Genomic DNA, 18,980 nt, shown 5'->3' on the forward strand with positions numbered 1-18,980 from the left:
TCTCAAATTTAGCTATTACAATGAAGTCCTGTTGCACACAGAGCCGACTTTTTATCACCACTTAAAATCTAATTAATCCGTATTGAAGCACAAAGATTTCTGTTGTGTTTTAGGGTGAGGGGTCATAGAGCCCTCTTTGTTCATCCTCAGGCTTGTAATCATCAGGCATTGGGATATAATTTTACCAAGCAAATTGGAAGGTAACAGATCAAATCCTTATCGGAAAGCCTAACTCGTGGTTTAGTGAAGTCCTTCGTCCTTTATGTGAAACTTTATATTTGCGAAGAACAAAAAAGCGTTTCAGAGCTTACAAAGGGTTAACAGCAAGGGCTTATATTTGGGGCAGCAGAGAACTAAAATCACCATAGCTTCCACCATCACTCCAGGTAGCACTTGTTACAGAACTGCTGGGGAGACCACTCCGCTCTTAGAATGGCCTTGGTCTATCGACCAACGATGCAATTAAGTGGCATAGTCTTCTCTCTGTTGGGATGGGTGCTCTCCTGTCTCACTACCTATTTACCCCAGTGGAAAAACCTTAACTTGGAACTGAATGAACTGGAGATCTGGACCATGGGACTCTGGCAAGCTTGCGTTGTCCAGGAAGAAGGGGGAATGCAGTGCAAGGACTTTGATTCTTTCCTAGCTTTGCCTCCAGAGCTCAGGATTTCTAGGATTTTGATGGTTTTTTCCAATGGATCGGGGCTTTTGGGCCTCTTGTTCTCGGGATTTGGGTTGGACTGTTCGAAAATTGGTGAAAGACAACAGGAACAAAAGAAACGGCTGTTGCTGTTTGGAGGAATGCTCTTCTGGATATCGGGGATTACAGCTATTGTCCCGGTTTCTTGGGTTGCCCATTCCACAGTCCGGGAATTTTGGGATGAGAATATACCAGATATTGTTCCCAGGTGGGATTTTGGGGAAGCGTTATTTGTTGGCTGGCTTGCTGGATTTTGTCTTATATTGGGAGGATCCCTACTTAATTGCACAATCTGTTCAACTGAAGTCCATCCATCCTCAGTCCGTTATGCAGTAGCAGAACAGCAAGATCGATGTCAGCACTTGGAAACTGAAATTAGGCCTTAAAGAGGGAAGGTTTTAAGCAGTACCGAAAGACTGCCCTATCTTTTTCAAACTCTAGTGCAAGCCAGAAGCTTGTTCCAGTAGTAATTGAAAGGACTCTTTGTTACCTAGCTGATTTCCTAAACTTATGCCTGTTTTCTCCGTAACTGGGGTTGGAAGGTGGTGTGTTTTCTCACCTGCAGAACTGTTTAAAACTTTGTTTCACAGCAGAATGCTGAAGTTTTCATAGACTGAGCAAAACAAAAGCAAAACAACAAAAAAGGTGCTTTTGCTTTCTCAACTGCACTGTAAAATCCAGAAAATGAATATGCATGTTCCCTTACAGCTTGGCTTTTAACCAAAATATGCTTCCTTTTCCCATGTAACCAATTAAATGAGCCTCAAAGCTTGACTCCCTGTTGCAATTTTCCACTTGCCTAACGGAGTGATGTACAAACTGGAGCGTTTTCACATCCTAAACTGGCTAAATACACGCGTTGCAGCAAATTGTTCTTCTGCGTACTTGGAAATTCTTGTGCTAAGAAGGTTGTAGGTTTCTGAACTGGTAGTGAGCTTTGCAGATGTCTCTTTGTGCATGGGGTGTTGCGGGGCACGTGCTTCGTACCCAAGGAGTTGTGTTTCCCCAATCTAGCACTCTTAAGCTGCCCATACAAGTTATTCAAAGTGTTTCTGGCACCTGCCTACTTCCTGCACAAAAAATAGGCTGAGAAACACTGCTTTAAAAATATTTTCGCTCTCTGTCTTCTTCCAGTATGGGTCTTGAGGCATTATGTGTCCTAGCACGGGCTTCTTGAGCTCCATTCACTTGCGTGTTCAGAACAACATGTTGCTGTAACCTTTGACTTTAAGCAAATGATATTTAACCAGCAATAAAGCAGACAGCTTCATTTGCTGTAAGTAGAACTCTACCACTGTGGCACAAAAACTTAATTTTAAAACAAATTGTGACATGCCAAAACTAGCAGGACTGCTTTAGCAGAGTGATGGAAGGCAAAGTGTGTGCTTTTCTTAAAACAAACAAACAAACAACCCCAAAACACAAAAAAAACAACCCAAACCCAATGAAAGGTGAGCCCAGCTGTGGCCACACCTTTCAGCCACTGGTTTACCACGCTGCCGCCTCGTTCCCTAAACACCGTACGTGGAACCAGGCACCACAGAGCAGGAGGGGGAGGAGTATTTCATGCTTTATAAAGCATTGTTTTAATTTTTGCTTACGTTCAGTACAACAAAGAATTGTGCAGTATAGGGTCTGCAAAACTGAGCAGCTTGGTGCTTCTGTGACTGCTAAAAATGAACTTGGCCCACCGACACAGGCTACAGTTAGCTGGATTTCTGTTGTCTGTACTAGGATGGATTTTAACCGGTACCTGTAACTATTTGCCAGACTGGAAAAATCTCAACTTAGACTTAAATGTACTGGAGCTTTGGACCATGGGACTCTGGCAAACCTGTATAGTCCAAGACGTAGGAGGAACGCAATGTAAAGACTTTGATTCTTTCCTAGATTTGCCTCTAGAATTCAGGATTTCCAGGATTTTAGTATCTACGTCAAACGGACTAGGATTTCTGAGCCTTGTGATCACTAGTCTTGGTTTGGACTGCCTAAAGATGGAGGAAACAGAGCAGAAGCTAAAGAAACAGCTGTTACTACTTGGAGGTATACTCCTGTGGATGTCTGCAGTTCTGGCCTTAGTCCCCGTTTCTTGGGTTGCCCATACGATAATCCAGGAATTTTGGGATGAAGACATCCCAGAGATTGTGCCCAGATGGGAAATAGGGGATGCACTGTTCAGTGGTTGGTTTGGTGGATTTTTTATAATTCTCGGAGGATCTCTACTCCTCTCCACAATCTGCTTATCATCTGACCATCAATTACCAGAGCACTATGCAATGGCAGATATGCAAGACGCCTATCAACAGCTGGAAACTGGAAATAGAAGACTTTAAAAAGGGTAGATATCAGGTTTTCAGATTTCTTACTCTTGCATTACAGTAAGAAAGGTCTGCTGAACAGAGGGGTTTCTGTTTACAAGATCAGCGGGGCGGGGGATAGCTTCTTAATAAGTAGTTCCTTTAATCCCTGCTTACCTTCAATTTTAATTACATTAATTGATGAGCTGGGGAGAGTTTCTAAGTCACCACTGTATTTCTCCAAAATCTGATCAATTGCAGATTTTGGTTTTGTGGTTCCATATTTTTTTTTTTTTTTTTTTAAGGATAAAGGAGCATAAAATTTTTCATCTCTAGGCATGCGTGGAGAGTTGACCATCTTTTAGATGGCAGCATTTCCTACTGGGCCTGCTTTAAACAATGTCCTTTTTATAAAAAGGACATGAGTTTAAGTCTTGAAACAGTTTATAGTGCCAGTTCAACATGCATTACAAAAACCTAATACAGCACAACTTTGAATGAAGGGCCCGGGACCTATGCCATTTACATGAGTGTAAACTAAATGTACTCAGACATAGTACCATGCAGTACATGATTCTGTCGTACGTGTGTGTGTGAGAAAATAGGACTGAATATATCCCTGCACAATCTCTCAATAATAATGTGATGTTGTCCAGTGCAGAGTTGACCACGTTCCTTGCTATTGCAGTTTTTACTTAATGAATGTAAAGAACTAACTTCAAGTATATGAATCACTTTCTATATAACTTATCCCAAGACTTGTCAGTGATTGATGTGAACTTTCTATAGATTGCAATGATTTTACACTGACAAAGCTGTAGCAGCCATCTGTTTCTGCAAAGAGCGTATGGAGACTTAGAACAGCAATAAAAGAATTAAATAAAACACTGGTCTGGAAAAGAGCTTTGTTAAAAAATGTATTTTCCAATCACTGAAACACATGGAAAGTGCAGAGACGAGTTAATCTATATGTGATGTATTTGCATACTCTTACAGACAAAATTAGAACAGAAACACATTCAGAATATAACCTGATTAAATATTTAGTTCAGTCCTGAGCATTTGATATTTAATACAGTATAAACATAGCAATAGTAAAACAACAACAAAAAATCCTTAACGTTATTTGATTTGTGTTCTATTACAATTTCTGCTAAACTTTGCTCATTTGGCTAAATATTCTTGTACCAATAATATTTAGATTTGGACATATGGAACTGCAGTGACATTGGTACCTGGAAATAGAACTAATTACACTTGTTATACCCTGCTGTGCAGGCTAAATTCCACTTCAAGAGCAATATTTATAACTTCAAACTGATGGGGGCTTATTTGTATGTAGTATTTTAGCTTATTCTATTGAGTGTTTCAAGTGTGAATAATCTGAATTAGTCAAAAGATCCAAACTCCAAACCCAGAATTGTTAAAAACTGCCTATAAATATGTTTAACTTAAACATATTCATGCTCCTCACTCTCCAAATTGATACAGTCAATTTTTAAACGAGATCTGCAAGCTAAAGCCAGCAATACTTCAATTTTGACCTCACCTCATGCTTACAAATCAAATGATAATACTTTTTTTTGAAAACTATTTGACACGTGAGGAGAAACAGCTAATCTGGCAAGAACTGAGACAGCTCTAAGTATTTTTCACAACGGCATCCTCAATGTCAAATATTTTATGGCCAGAACTGAACTATATTAAACAGAACATAAATAAGACTGTAAATAAATAAAAGAAAAATCATAAAGTACACCTCTAAACATCATTCTACAAACAACTTATAATCAAACTGAGAAGTTGAAACTGTCAACCTTCATTTCACCTCTACATTAAATAATTCCAGATTTTTATTTTTTTTTTAAATTGACCTTTCAAACATTCATGTTATCTCAAACACAAGAAACAAAAACCAAACGGGGCATTCATAAAGGATGTTCAGTCAGTCATCTTGCCCAAAATAGAGTGTTTGGCTATACATTTAAGTGAACTGATGTCTTTGTGCATAAGAAAACCCTTGGGTGTTACACAGACCTCTCATCACAGAATTGTCACTTTAAATTTGAGACAGCTGCTACCATATTGTGGTTATATTTCCTTCCATTTTCTCACCAAGTAATTACAGCCTTTTTAGAAATGCATTTTGTGGCTTGTTGTTTGGGGAAGAAAATGTTAGCCAGTGAATTAAATACATCTGAGTGCAACATATGAAGTAGAAAATGAAATAATGGTGTTAGCTGCAATGTCCACCTGCTTACACAGTACCCACAGGAGGTAAGACCCCAACTGCTTTACCGAGATAGGGCTGCTTAGACCCCTTCCATCTCCTGTTCTGGACTGCTGATGAATGAATCCAGGTTGATGCTGCTTCCTGGCAGACTGTTTCACGTAAGACAGATTTGAACCGTGCTCTTCACTTTATTTATTAAATCTCTGCACCCTCAACTGCATACAGGGTCAGTGGTGTATTTTTAAAAATGCTATTTATTGTACTGAAATATGTGAAGACTTTCTAGTCACAAACTTTTCTTTTTCAGAAAGGGTTTACCTTACCAACAAGACTTCTAATATCTGAGTTAGTATGGGATAGCTTTTTCCCCTGGTACAAACGCTTTAATGAAAACCTCTTCGTATTTGGAAACCTAACAAACACTTGTACCTATTCCTAGTCGGCAGTAAGACCGCCTCTAGGACAAAAGATTAACATAGAGAAACTCTCATTTTTCAGTGTACAGGGGATATAACTATCCTGATTTCCATGCTGGTATTATGAAATTGATTCAGCTTCCAGTTCAGAAAGCAGCTGCCCCTTTTGGTAGTCTCATAGTAAGTTTTTAGGGTTACTTGTCTGCCTTGCCTTTCTCACTCTCCCGCAGATGCAAGAAACCTTTTAGTGCAGGTTAAAGTACTGTACATTCACAAAACTAAACTCTGAACTCCGTCTCTTCCTACAAAGTATTAAAAAATAAAAACCAAAACCAGAAGAAACTTGTTTTCAGAAACAAAATTCCAATGTGGGTGATGAATCTAATTAGCAGCTGTTGTGAGGCAGCCTTGATGTTATGGAAAGGAGCTTACGCTTGTGGTTAACTTTAAACTATAAAAGTCACACTCTTGTACAAAAATATTGCATGGCAAAACAGCCATCTTCACAGTCTGCTCACATGAAAATAGTGAAAAGATAAACAATCTTCTGTTGAACGTAATATTTCTCAACACAGTGCGGTTCAACAGGATCCATGCTTAGTACTGCCTTTGTTCCTTTGTTCCATCTTTACAAAATAAAAACACATGCAATACATACAAACTGTACAAAATCAGCATCAGTATACCAAAATTAATCTACTTTGGTTTTCCGGTTGTTGGGTTTTTTGCCATTTTTTTTTAAGCATACAACAATTCAATTCACTGTGTTTTACAAATAAACATATCAATAGTGAATGTAAAATCTAAGATCTTTCAAAGCAGGTCACTGGAACTACAAAGTTCATCTGAAAAGAGATGAGCACGTGGAAAACACTTCAGTGAAAATGCATAATTATACATCATCAGCTGGAAGGGCCGGTATACTGATCTTTGCTCTTGTGAAGTATGCTATCTTCTCCCTGAAATTAGAAAAGAACACAAGTTATTATCTTACTATTTATGGCATGACTCCAATGTCATCTGCCATACAGTTGCTGGCGTTACAGCACAGTTCTTTAAAACACGGGTTTGGAAAATATACAGTGAGGAAAACACACAGTGAATTTATTTACAACAAATGTGGTTGCCAGTGTTCTGACATAATTCCCTTCTTAGGCAGATTTATGTAAAAAGCAGCTTCAATTTTGAAAAATAATAATAATAAAAAGTATTTCATTAACTCAAATGATGAGCCTGAAATATTGATCTAGTCACTGAATTTCCTAGGCTGATATTGCAGGAAGAGGCAAAATAAAACATTTTATCCTGACTTGGGAACGGGGGGGGGGGGGGGGGGGGGGAAATTGGGTCTAGGCAAGACTCAGAGAAGCAGAATTGTCAACCCATTCTCTAGCTGCTTCCCCTCTGCTGTTACCATTTCTGTCTCCTCTGAAGTGAGAGATTACTGAAGCATAACAAGTTTACACAAGCTTGTCTGCCAGCAGCCTCGAAAGCAGATGATAAGTATTGGGGGCTTTAATTTTTAAGCTCAGAAGCGTCATTCTTCTTGAGAGCTTCAAAAATGCCTTTGTGTGATTAGTCTTTGAGGCCAGAGCGCTGTAACGAGCGCAGCTAGGCAGGGCGAGTACCGTGCAGCCTGAGGAGGTAACTATTTGTCCAGTAGACTAAACCATGTTTTGCACTGGCAAAGCTTGAGTTCCCATCAGAAACAGTAGCTCAGAGCAAGATCAACTATGTAAACTGGATTCCTCAGCTAATTGTGTGGTGATTAGAAGATAAAGGAGAGTGGAGTCTTACAATGCAGGGGAACGATATCTTGAGCACTATTACATGTTCCTGTAAATCTGTGCAGCAGTCTGTGATGACTGTTAAATGACCAGCACTGACCAAAACTCCTTCTCAAGACTTGCACAGAAAGCAAAAACTGTTTGAAGATGCTCCGAATGTCACACTGAAGATAAACAGCTCAGCTGTAACACTTCTTTGCTGAGGAACCCCTTTGCTTTCTCTCTTGCTTTGATTCTGCATCGCTTATGGTTGTGGTTTGCAATATGTGCCTCACCCCTGTTTGCTTTTGGACTTCTCAAACTGCTCACAATAGACTGGGTTAAAAAAGGAAAAAAAAAATAATCCTCACTCATATTAGCAGCTAAATTAAATTTCCTATGTAAGAATTCAGAAATCAAACTTTATAAACATGTGTTAGTGACAAAACAGATTAAATTAGCTTGCCATACTGCTTCTATGTGGCAGAGTAAACACTGTATTTTTCAATCAACAGTTTTATGTTTATTTTTATATAGAAGTGTGGCTTTCGGGCTGCTAGCCTGCCACTTGCTGTCTAGCTTTTTAGGAACTGAGACTAGTTAGAATTAAGGTTTGGGATAGAAGGGTTCGTTCTGGCTATGCTAAGCAAGAACACTTGATTAATTGTTTTATGTAATCGGTTGCTGTTCCCGCAACCAAAAGGAGGATGGAAACAAAAAGGAGAAGGGATTCAAGATCCCTCTTGAATAATAAGTCTTGAGCAAGGCACAAGTAGCAGTTAATGAGTTTCCTGATGAGATGTGCTCTGTTCAGCTTCTCCTTGAGGGGCGATGTGCTGCAGGCACCCGCCATCACCGGAGCGCGTCCCATTACTTACAGCCCACTGTCAATCTGCTGCGGGTGAGGCGAGCCATGGCAATGGTCGTGCACTTGCTCGCCCACAGCAGATGCCACGTTGTGGTCTGCAACTTTTCACTGTTTCCTCGCCACCGCTCAGCTGACATACCGCCGCTCCTGCCACACCAGCACCGTACCGAGGCACAGTCCTTTGAAACTCCCAAGTTTGAGCTGCGTTAGAAATGTATGGTGTTTCTTGCAATTCAAAGGCATGTGGATTTTTGACTATTATTGCAGGATGTGTCTGATTATATTTAGAAATAATTCATGTGGCTTCACTAGAATAAAAAGAGCGTGAAAAGCAGAAGAGGCCATACCTGAATGACTGCACCTGCAGCGGCACTTTCTGGCTCTGTTCCCGTAACCGGCATACATCCTTAGAAGCTTTCCTCATCAATTTCTCAGCACTTAAACCTCGTTTCTGTTCTTCTTTTGACTGTTCAGCCTGTAAACAGGAAAAATAACTGTATTTTGCTAATAATGAACAACTACTCATTTCAAAGAAATGGCAAATTCTTCTGTGTCAAGCAAAACACCTGGCAGTGTTAGGTTTATGGTTGGACTCGATGATCTTAAAGGTCTTTTCCAACCTACATGATTCTATGAAAAACTGTATACAAAGGGTCAGCAAGGCAAAAGACTGACATCACAGGCCAAAGCCATGGGCACAAAATAAGATAACAGAGCTGCTCCTAAATAAAAGAGCTTCTCCCATGCCATCACAGGTGGCTACTAGGTGTTATAAATTTTGATGAGGTATTTCTTAGGGCTAGAGTTAGACAATACCTAAAATTGTATGAATAAACGTTGTCTATCCAAATATCTTTTTAGAACTGGGAGACAGTGATTCTCTTCCCATGTAAAATACTTTTATTTCTCATCAAAGCTCTCGGGAAAGTTGCCTATATCTTCTCTAAAACGACAAAAAAATAATAGAGCAGGTGTGCTTTCCAAGTACACTTTCAAGTTTTGTTGACCTTGGTAGCAAAGTTAATATTCATGAACTTTTGTGCTTTTATTCACGACACTACACCTGTTTTGCATGAGACTCACTTTCATTTGCATTGTAGAAGTGTAAAAGTCAAGTCCAGTGAAGAGAACACCAGTGGTAACAAGAGATCAAGGGTATTCCTTGACGTGAACACTGTGGAGCAGCTGTATACCCACCAGTAAGTTACAGTATTTCCGTACCTCAGTATTGCTGCCTCTACGACACCTGTCTTTACCAAGGTCTGCTGCATCAACAGGGCAATCACAGCTGTACCACCCACCATTTTGGCAACAGACTGCTATAAAGAGTCGTGTTTTGTTTTTTAAAACACGTTGTCAAGGGTTTCTGAGTGCCCAATAATTTGGCCAGCAGTTATTTTTAGGTGAGCAGTCACCTGGATTTCTTAGACAAACGGCCACCATTCCTATGCCGATGAGTCCCATAACGCGTGCATTATCACCCCGTCACGTGTGGGGTGCACAGCATGGGCAACACAGCCTTCTAGACTGCAGGGACTGTCAGACAAATGTTATTTACTGCATTTTCAATTTTGCCAACCATCAAAATTAAGGAGAAGCAGTTCATGTTCTCAAATAACTTTTATAGCAGTTAATTTTTGAGGCTTAATTTTAGGCACTCAGACTTGAAACTGCTGTTTCTGTTACCTCAAATTAAAGCACACACCCAAGCCAGAAACAGCATTCCTCAAAGTTGGTTTGTAACATAGGAGTTCACGTCTCCAGTTCTGAATTCAATCCAGTAGAGTCCCAAACAACAAAACTAATAATTCAAAAAAGTTAGTCCATACTATCAATTTCATAGTGGGTATTTTTAGAAATCGGTTCACAGCAGCACAGCAGTACCCTCTGTCTGTTGAAATGCACTCCAGAGTTTTATATGAAAGTATTTTACATGAAAGACCACCACCCTTTCAAAAGCTCACTCAAAATCCAGTCAGCTTGTTCTGCTGTTAACTGCTTCAGTCCCCAACTCCAAAACAGATATGATTTTAAAATGAAATTAACTTATAAATATTGTTTCCCTTATTAGTTAGTGAACATAAATTTGCAATCTAATTTGCAAACTGCCAGTATATTAATCTTATGTATGTCACTGGCCATATGTTTTATCAGCTCCCCTAGTTAATATTTATCATCAAAGCACTAAACATAGAAAATTTTGAAGTTTTCTAATCTTATCTTTTCCCTAACTGTACATGAGATTCTTGTGACTCCTGCATTTCAGGTTAACAGCATAGTAATGGAGAGTATTAAAACAAAGAAGTCATCTATGTAATCCATTCTCATTTTTTTTTAATCCTTTTATTTTTTCAGGATGCTCTCAGAGAAACTTTGATTTCAGCCCAATGTCTCTAAGGGTATGCATGTGAGAAGGTATGTACATGACCAGGTTTATATTTATATCATGTTTTTTGAATGAATTATAAAAATAGTGAATCCTCCATCATATTTATATAGAAAAGCACACATATATTGGCCACATATTCAGTAAGTGCCAGATTTTTGGCACTGTCTGCCAAAAATAAGCGCCAGATAGGAATCTCTGCATCCGCACTTAGCTTAAGCATGAGATAACAAAGAATAAACACTATCAAAGTTACAGCTGAAACACTAATTCCTGTCTCGTTCATTGTTTTTTGTACAGAAGAATGACAGTAAATCTAAAGAAAAACTGTTAACTATCCTAAACATCAAAACACTGGAACAAGGACATATTTGCAGTATTAATGACATAATTACAGATTACCTCTACACGGAAGTTGTACTGGTAAGAAATAAAGATCTTTACAGATATTCACAGGAATTTTTTTTGGACATACACGAAGAGGAAGTACTTCAGAGGACACAGCGTCTGCAAACTTACTTGTACGAAGATTTAGGACCCAAACTTTGAAATAGTGCATGACTTCTCACAGAAATACAACTAAAGAAGAGAAAATGCTTCCGGTGCACAGAATTACCTACTGTTTTCTGATTTGCTGGTATTAGCGGGCTTTATGTACTTGCTGTACTTCAGAAGGTGTGGAAGGAAGGGGAGGGAAGGTATGGAGTCTCTGTATTTGGCTTCAAGCAGAGTAACTGCATGCTAGCACGCAGCCACTGATTTTCAACATCCCCCACATCTGCAGTTTCATTTTTCACTTGAGACTCTCAATTTCTCTGGCACTTCCAGCTGCTGCATTAGTCTGCGCCATTATAATGCCTGCAGGATCTGAAAAATAATCTATGACAATGTTCTCCAGGCTGCTGTGTTTTGCTAACCCAAGAGGAAACGCTGACAGCAGAGTACAGCATTCTCAGGGTTGTTTGGCTCCACGGGGGAAGCCTGCAATGATTTTAAGGGTAAAAATATTTCTAGAAACTTTGTAAGCACTCTTTGAAGAGGTGGAGTGGCTGTGATTGTTGTTCTGACTTTTAGTTTGGAAAGGAGGACTTAAATGCAGTGCTGCAGCCTGCATATATTTTAGGAACGTATATTATTACCCTTATTCCTCATCGCAGTGTGTGTCACAGTGCTGACGACTGACACCAGAGATATAAAATATGGCAAACCTATCTGCTGCCCCGAAAGAGCCAGCTGAAATAAGAAATCACAAATCCAACGGATTTACAGTATTGAATGTTGCAGAGGCACACGCTATTCTAGTGGGAATAGCTTTAGAGTGGGAGAAGTTTTAAATTAAATAAACAATTAAAAATTATAATTTCTATCCTGCATCCAGCATTAGATGAACTTCTAAATAAATCTAGCTATGCTTCTTTTATATAAGCAACTATTTTTATGGGTTAAAACTTAGAAAGATCAAATTCATACAATGAATTCACATGGTAAAAACCCCACACAGTTACCCTGTGTGATGTTCCCATGTTGTGCTGTCTTATCCCATTTTGCCCCACGGGGTTTTTTAGAACACTTGTCGTGCTCAGCTGAAACTCTGCTTCTCGTTTATAGCTGTTTTAGAACTGCACTCGCTATAGCCAACAGCAGATGCCAAGGAAAGAGAGACAGGAAGACAAAGGACAGAACAGGGCATGAACACAGAGCTGGGAGAACATACTGGGAAAAAGTTTTGTTTCCTAAGCTATCAGATTTTCAAGGACTTCTTGAAGTAGGCGATATCATTATGGTTAATGGCCTCTGGTGGGTTTTTCTTCCACGAATTTATCAAACTGCTTTTTGAACCTAGGCAGACTTGGCAGCGCTTGATGTTGTGGGGAAAACATTTTTACAGTTTCTAAATGTTGTGCTATGCTTGCTTGTATTTAACCTGCCACCTCTTCAATTCCCTACTTCCTATATTATAAAAGACAACAATTAATTGCTCTCCTCCACCTCACTCAAGCTTTTATAGCCTTCAGTTGTAGCTACTTAGCCACTCCTAACATGGAAGCTGTTTCCTCCTTTGACCGTTCCTCTGTAGTTTTATTATCCACTTTGTTCAGTTCTGGTTCCCCTTCCCAATGTTTAAGTTACAGGCCTAACATGTATTTTTATTATAAAACAATTACTTGTTCCAACTTCTTTTCTTAGTAATGTCTGTCTTATTTGCTTTTTGACATCTGCTGATTGCTGTGATGCTTTTGCTGATGTTTTTGTTTCTTCTATCTGGAGTATCTCATTCCTAACATCTAATTCAGAGCTCAGCTCTGTATACGTAAATATTAGGATCATCCCTCCCCTCCTCTACACAAGGCTATTCAATGACATTTGGCTTTTAAAAAAAACAAACCAAACCAACAACTATTGCTTACATATTAGGAGGTCTTCTGCACCTTGTTAAAACTGCTTTCCATTTTTACTACTCCAAATAACTTGTTGTCAACAAAACACTGATTTCTATCAACCATAAATAGCTGAAGAGTACAAATCCCTCCTGGATGTCACTAGCAACCTCCCCTCATGGAAAACTGATGCACGTTGACAGACACAGATGGGAAGGGAGCTCCAGAGGGCATCTACTTCAACCTCCTGCTCAGAGCAGGTGAAGCTAGAGCTGGGTACTCAGGGTCTTGTCCAGTTAGGTTCTGAATATCTCCAACGGTGGTGGTTGGAGAATTTTTTTGTTGGTTGGTTGGTTTTCTTCCTCCCCTAAGAACCTATGTCCCTGTTCCAGTGTATGATTACCCTGAATATTTATAAAAACAATCACCTTCCCCAAAGCAAAAGAAGAACCCCACAACATCCAACTTTTTCATGGATTTTGTCAGAATTTTCCATGTACCAACTTGTCACTGTTGGCTCTCACTCCATCTATCCTGTTTCTTGTCTTTTACCCACACGAGGGCATCCCATCTTACCTTATGGCAGTTTAGAGACAGTGCATATATACTTGAATTGTTTTACAGATCATCACGTAGAGAATAGAGTTTGGCTTTCCCTTGCCAAAACCTAGAACGTCCTGCATAAGGAAATAAGCCACAATGGAAGTACTGCCTTCCCCACGTGCCCCTACTGCTATAAGTAATGGACATCGCCTTTCTCTACCTGTTACAATGATCTTTTGGCTGCAAGTTCTGTGCAGACTGCAAATCAACTGATGCTGAAGGACAAAAAGCATATGCATATCTGTAGAGGGACGGCTGGGATGTCAGAATTTTAGATTATCTTTTAAGTAAATGTCTATACTATTTTACTACAACAGCCACAACTATTACTGCAAATAATAGATTCTACTCTGAATTACTGAAGTACTTAGAGAGCACTAGAAAAACACTACCTCAAATTCTAAGTTCAAATGCTGTAGTATTGACTAATGAAGAAATATTGTTTACACTATGTAATCCAGAGGTATAATTAGTCAAATGTGAGCTTCTGTAAAAATCTTTAACACGACAGACCCAATTATTTAGCAAAATTATAGAAAAGGTGGGGGCATAGGCGTATTCATGCAGATGATATCTGTATGCTGCTCATACCTGTTTTTCAGCTTGTTTCAAGAGTTTCTGGAATCGTTCATCCTCTAGCACACACAGGGGAAGGTCTGTCTCTCCTCTACCTTTCATTTCCTCAAGCTTTTGTTTAAGATCCCGCAAGGCCTGAAGCTCATCATTCAGACGATTCTGTCTTGTGCGTGACGCCTGGAGGTCCAGCTCCAAGTCAAGGGAAGTGCGTATGGGGCACTCTTGCGTAGCTCTTCGCATGATCGGCTGGCAAACAGGCTGAATCATTTGGGAGACAGAACAATAAAAATTAGTATCTGGAGAGGCTAGTGTAAGGTTTGACATAAAACAGAAAAGTGCAAATATTTATTTTATTTTTTTTTTTTTAGCAGAAAGCTGCTATGATGAGATCTGAGACCATAAATTCATCTTTTCTGGAATTTTTCTTCAGTCACTAGCTAAAAATAAGTGCAAAAGCTTCTCCAAGTAGGTGTCCGATGATACATTTACAGGTTAAAAACAAAACCTGCGTTGATCCCCAGGACAACACAAGGCCAGCAGACCAGAACTACAGAGACTTCCCCAGAGATTTCAACGACATTATTTATTTTTATCAACATTTGCTTTTTCAAGGCCTAAGCAAACACATAATGTTATAAGCTCTGTAAACATGCATTTCTTCAGTGTATTTCACATTTATTTACTGTCTTTTCACGGTGACTTTTCGCATGAATTAAGTCAGGTGGGAGAAGCCATCCCAGACTATTCAGTATTTCTTTCTTATGCCAAATATAATCCTGCTACCTGATAACAAACCTTCCGCAGAAGTGTTTTTTTAGTTACAATCAAGATTAAAAATATACCTCTCTCAACTTACATAAGAATGAACTCCATGCAAGAGAAATACAGTCTTACTCTGTTGTCCTTCGATCATTTTGCTAAAACACTCTTGGAGAAGAGTAAACCCAATTTAAAAGGACATCTGAATCCTTAAGATTTCCACTAAAATTTGCTCAAGATGTGTGTTACTGGTATTGACTTTTGTGCAGTGACCACTTTGGGTCACTTTGTAACATTTGAGTTCTTTAACAGTACCAAGCTAAGGTTCAACAGTAGATGCCACACTGCTGGGCACCGGTGTCCTGCTACTGGCTTCAGCCACAACCAGAACAACATAAGCTTTGTTGGTGGGGGAAGATGCAGGACTGAGACCACCATGTTGAGGTTTCAACCTGAAACTACAGGACTACACGTGGTACTTGCGTTGCTTTTGCTGAAATGCTTGAAATAAAGCACACAAGTTTAAGTTGTTTGCTACTCCTATTCTCCTCATACTTTGTTTTAAACCACGTCCAGGTAACACAACACATACCCGTTTAACTCTTAGGCTCCGCCGTTCTGTGGCATTTCTCACAAAGAGCGACTTTTTGGCCAGTGTTGAGCTGTCGCTGTCACTTCGATTCAACTGTCAAAACGTACATAACAAACAGAGATATAAAGCATCTTCATGTACAAACACATCTGTATTAATACAACCAGTCAGAAAATCTCACTGTTGATACACATGTAGGTCATTCTCGGTATAAAAAATTTTTTTCAACTAGAGTAAGCGTCTACTCTAAAATTCTATTCCTAAACCAAGACAACCATTGATCTTAATGAATGAATAGTAAGTAGACTCTTTAGGAATGCAAGGAAGGTAACTGTGGTTATTAAGTACTGCCAAATCACTGTCTGGCTTTTATATGACGGCAGATTGTAAACTATGTATTTCATTAACCTGGAGCAGGCTTTTAAGAAATTTACTACAGGGAAGGTAAATTACTGTGGACGTACACCTGTCCAACAAACAGTATTTTTGTATTATTTGTATTTGTAACAAGTATAGGTGTGCCTACACCTTCCTTCAGAAACACTTCCTGCTTCTCAAAAATACACACCACAGCTCAGCAGTAGTTTCTTAATTATAGCATTAGTTCCACGTAAATCAGTGCAGACTGACTGTTAGATGCACCAGCCTGTATGGTGGTAACCTTCAGGAAAAACAGAAAAATCTATCTGCAGAGTATTTATTTCCCCTCTTCAGAAAAGGACAGCCAAAAAGAGTCATCCTGCTACCATTTCAATAACCAACGCCGGAGCCCTGAAGCATGCTTACACAGGACTGACGGGGAGGCGGGGGTGAGAAATACAACCTCTTGCAATACAAATATACCTCTCAAGAGAAATCTGCCTTTTCACCATGGACCCACTATACCGGGTGCTCGCCCCTGGGTATGCACAGGTGGCTATCATCACCCATGTTTTTTAAGGATTTTTAAAGGGGTATTTTCAAAGGCACCAATAGACTTCGGATCTGTCCTTTGGGCCTCAGAAATCTTTGTGTTTGCTGTAACATCACATGAGAGTAGCTGTTTTCTTAAAGCTAGGCCATCTCTTGTGAAAAGAGAGCAGCTGGCAGCTGGCCAGAGCGTATCCAACAGATGCTTTCCTCCAGTACAGACCACAACGCAAGGGAGGCTGGATATGCTTGTGGTGCAAGCTGGGGACGGGGACTGGGGAGACCCGCGTTGCTCAGCCCTCTCCGTGGACTCAGGTGCAGCCCCAGTGCCACTCTTGAGCCCCGACAGTGGACTACAAGGATTTCTGAAGCTGCAAAAGAGTCATCTGATCAAACACAGGTTTTTCCCAGGCTATGTTGCTTCCAGGCAATACTGTACACGGTGAGGAACAGAATGGTTTATTCAAGGTATGTTTTTTTAGATTCTGGCTTCTGGCAGCAGGTACATAACAATGTTCAAAGGTACAAAGGCCCAATACTTTTCCAGATGCAAAAACCTCAGGAGTTTACACTAACTAAACTATCAGAGCAGCTGTGTTACTGCCTGTCCACAGGCAATAAGCTAAGACTACTTTTTTTTGCCAGTACAACTAATTTCCAGTGCACAGGAATTAAGATGAAGGCTAGGTTCTAAATTCAGCCACTAATCTATCCAAATTATGTAAAGACTGTTACAAAACGATCTGCTGTGTTTCCTTCTGGAGGGTATATAGAATAGTTATTTAAGTATGTAGATACTGACTATAGATTTTATTTTTAAGGCATTGATAATCACAGAGAAGTGATCAACTTTAATGTTCCCAAATGATTAAGTCAACCACCTCTAACTGAATTGGAGAAGAATTAAAATGTAAGGTGTTGGTCTTTTTTTAAAGTCATACTTGTGTGAGTAACCTGTATAAACTAAAGATCAAAAATAAACTTCCTTTTCTAGGGTGTCCATAATTAAAATCTATAGAGCTGGTAATCCATGCTTAAATCTTTAAACACATGATTTTCACAGTTAGTTCAGCAGCAACAGGGCTGATAATGTAAATCTTTTTTTCCATGCTACCAGAGATCTAGAGAGACTGGAGAACTTTCTTACCAAAGCAATGTTTAAAACTCAGCCCCTAGGCAGCGCTCACATCATCTTTCAAAGATGTAATTATGCAGGATTTGGGCTGCCCAGGTTTAAAACCGGTTGAGATACAAAGTGAGATTTAAAATTGATGACCGAGCTCTTTCTGCACGGTTACCCTTAATTGGTTACATTATTAAAATATGGTAATGCAATGGCAGTTTACAGTGAACTCTATTCTACGTTTTAACAAATTATTTTGCTGTGCGAGAGCTCTAGTTGCTGACGTGCAGTGAAACACACTTTTTGCAGCCAGCCAACACAGCAATCTGTGTTACTTCTCTCCGATGGGATGCATTTTTGCCCTAGTAGAGGTGTTTTGCCAGAGCATGCAACTGCTGAAAGTCAGGTCTACTATATACATCAGGTCAATTAGGGAAAGAACGAACCTAGAGAAAGCACAGGCTCTGCCTCTTGCAGGGAAAACTGGTACATGACTCACTGTCATTAATGCATCATTCCCAAGAAGTTAAATGACTCTCTAGTTAATAACTCTTCATTCCAAGTGTTTTTCCTCTTACCCTACAGATGTATTGGTTCCGCTCGCCTGGAGAGAAGGTTTGTGAGCGCACTATCATGCTGTTCCTGACAAAAGGACGCTGTCTTGAGCTCCAGCTGGCTCTGTCCTTGGGTCGGACTGTTGCGTTCTCGTTAACCGATTCCTCAGTGTTAGTCTCTTTATCAACCTATGAAAAGGAATTTAGTTTATAAGAACTACTATATCCAGACACGTGCCCCTAACACAGTTTTTGTGCCTTTGGATTTGACAAGCATTCTTGTTACTTTGCAGTGGATGGAAAAAGACTGGCAGCAAAAAGCACCTTGCACATACAGAGAAGCAATGCTAAGAAAAGAATTCCCAAATTTCCAAAACTCTTAGCAGTGTGGGGAGAGTCTTTGAAGGTACTCTTTGTACCCAGTAAAACCAAAGCTTTTGCAGAAAGGCCTTTGCTGCCCTGCAGACGGTCTGATGCAACCATGGTGCAACGAGTGTTTTGCTTTGCTGCTTGCAGACATTATTATTATTGCGCATTTATATTTGTATTTATTTTATTCTACATTTGCCAAACAGCAAGGTTCTGCCACACCTATGCATACTAAAAGGAGCAGCTGGGAAAGTTAAATTGCCGCCGTTCTTCCAGACAAACTGTCTTATGTCCCCCGAACGCCAGCAGCGGGGCTGCTTTATGGCAACCTGCAGAGCTGCACCAGCCTCGTGAACCCAGGGAAAAGATGCTGCGAGCTGCTGTCCCTCAGAAGTGCCTGCTGCCTGCTACAGTCACCCCACGCATGGCGCAGGGAGCTTCAGGTGCCAGC

At 39.9% G+C, this 18,980-nt stretch overlaps 3 protein-coding genes across 3 annotated transcripts in view; 2 read left to right on the forward strand and 1 right to left on the reverse strand.

Moving 5' to 3' along the window:
• Positions 1–432: 432 nt before the first annotated feature.
• LOC309671597 (claudin-22-like) lies at positions 433–1,086 on the forward strand (the record flags this gene model as incomplete). The annotated part of the gene is made up of 1 exon (XM_082482874.1): positions 433–1,086. One exon carries the CDS (start codon positions 433–435, stop codon positions 1,084–1,086), a length of 654 nt encoding a protein of 217 aa, XP_082339000.1.
• Positions 1,087–2,376: 1,290 nt separating this feature from the next.
• LOC309671596 (claudin-22-like) lies at positions 2,377–3,033 on the forward strand (the record flags this gene model as incomplete). The annotated part of the gene is made up of 1 exon (XM_082482873.1): positions 2,377–3,033. The coding sequence occupies one exon, from the start codon at positions 2,377–2,379 to the stop codon at positions 3,031–3,033; it is 657 nt and encodes a 218-aa protein (XP_082338999.1).
• A 3,491-nt stretch (positions 3,034–6,524) lies between these two features.
• WWC2 (WW and C2 domain containing 2) overlaps positions 6,525–18,980 on the reverse strand; it is a gene marked incomplete at its 5' end in the record, with an annotated part of 105,578 nt that continues 93,122 nt past the window's right edge. The window contains 5 exons of the mRNA XM_082482635.1: positions 6,525–6,605; positions 8,628–8,755; positions 14,239–14,481; positions 15,575–15,667; positions 18,185–18,349. Of these exons, the coding sequence (XP_082338761.1) occupies positions 6,539–6,605; positions 8,628–8,755; positions 14,239–14,481; positions 15,575–15,667; positions 18,185–18,349 (696 nt within the window). The 3' untranslated portion in view covers positions 6,525–6,538. The remainder of the gene's footprint in view (positions 6,606–8,627; positions 8,756–14,238; positions 14,482–15,574; positions 15,668–18,184; positions 18,350–18,980) is intronic.

This window comes from Vanellus vanellus (assembly GCF_965231255.1).
Source record: "Vanellus vanellus genome assembly, chromosome: 4".
NCBI lineage: Eukaryota > Metazoa > Chordata > Aves > Charadriiformes > Charadriidae > Vanellus > Vanellus vanellus.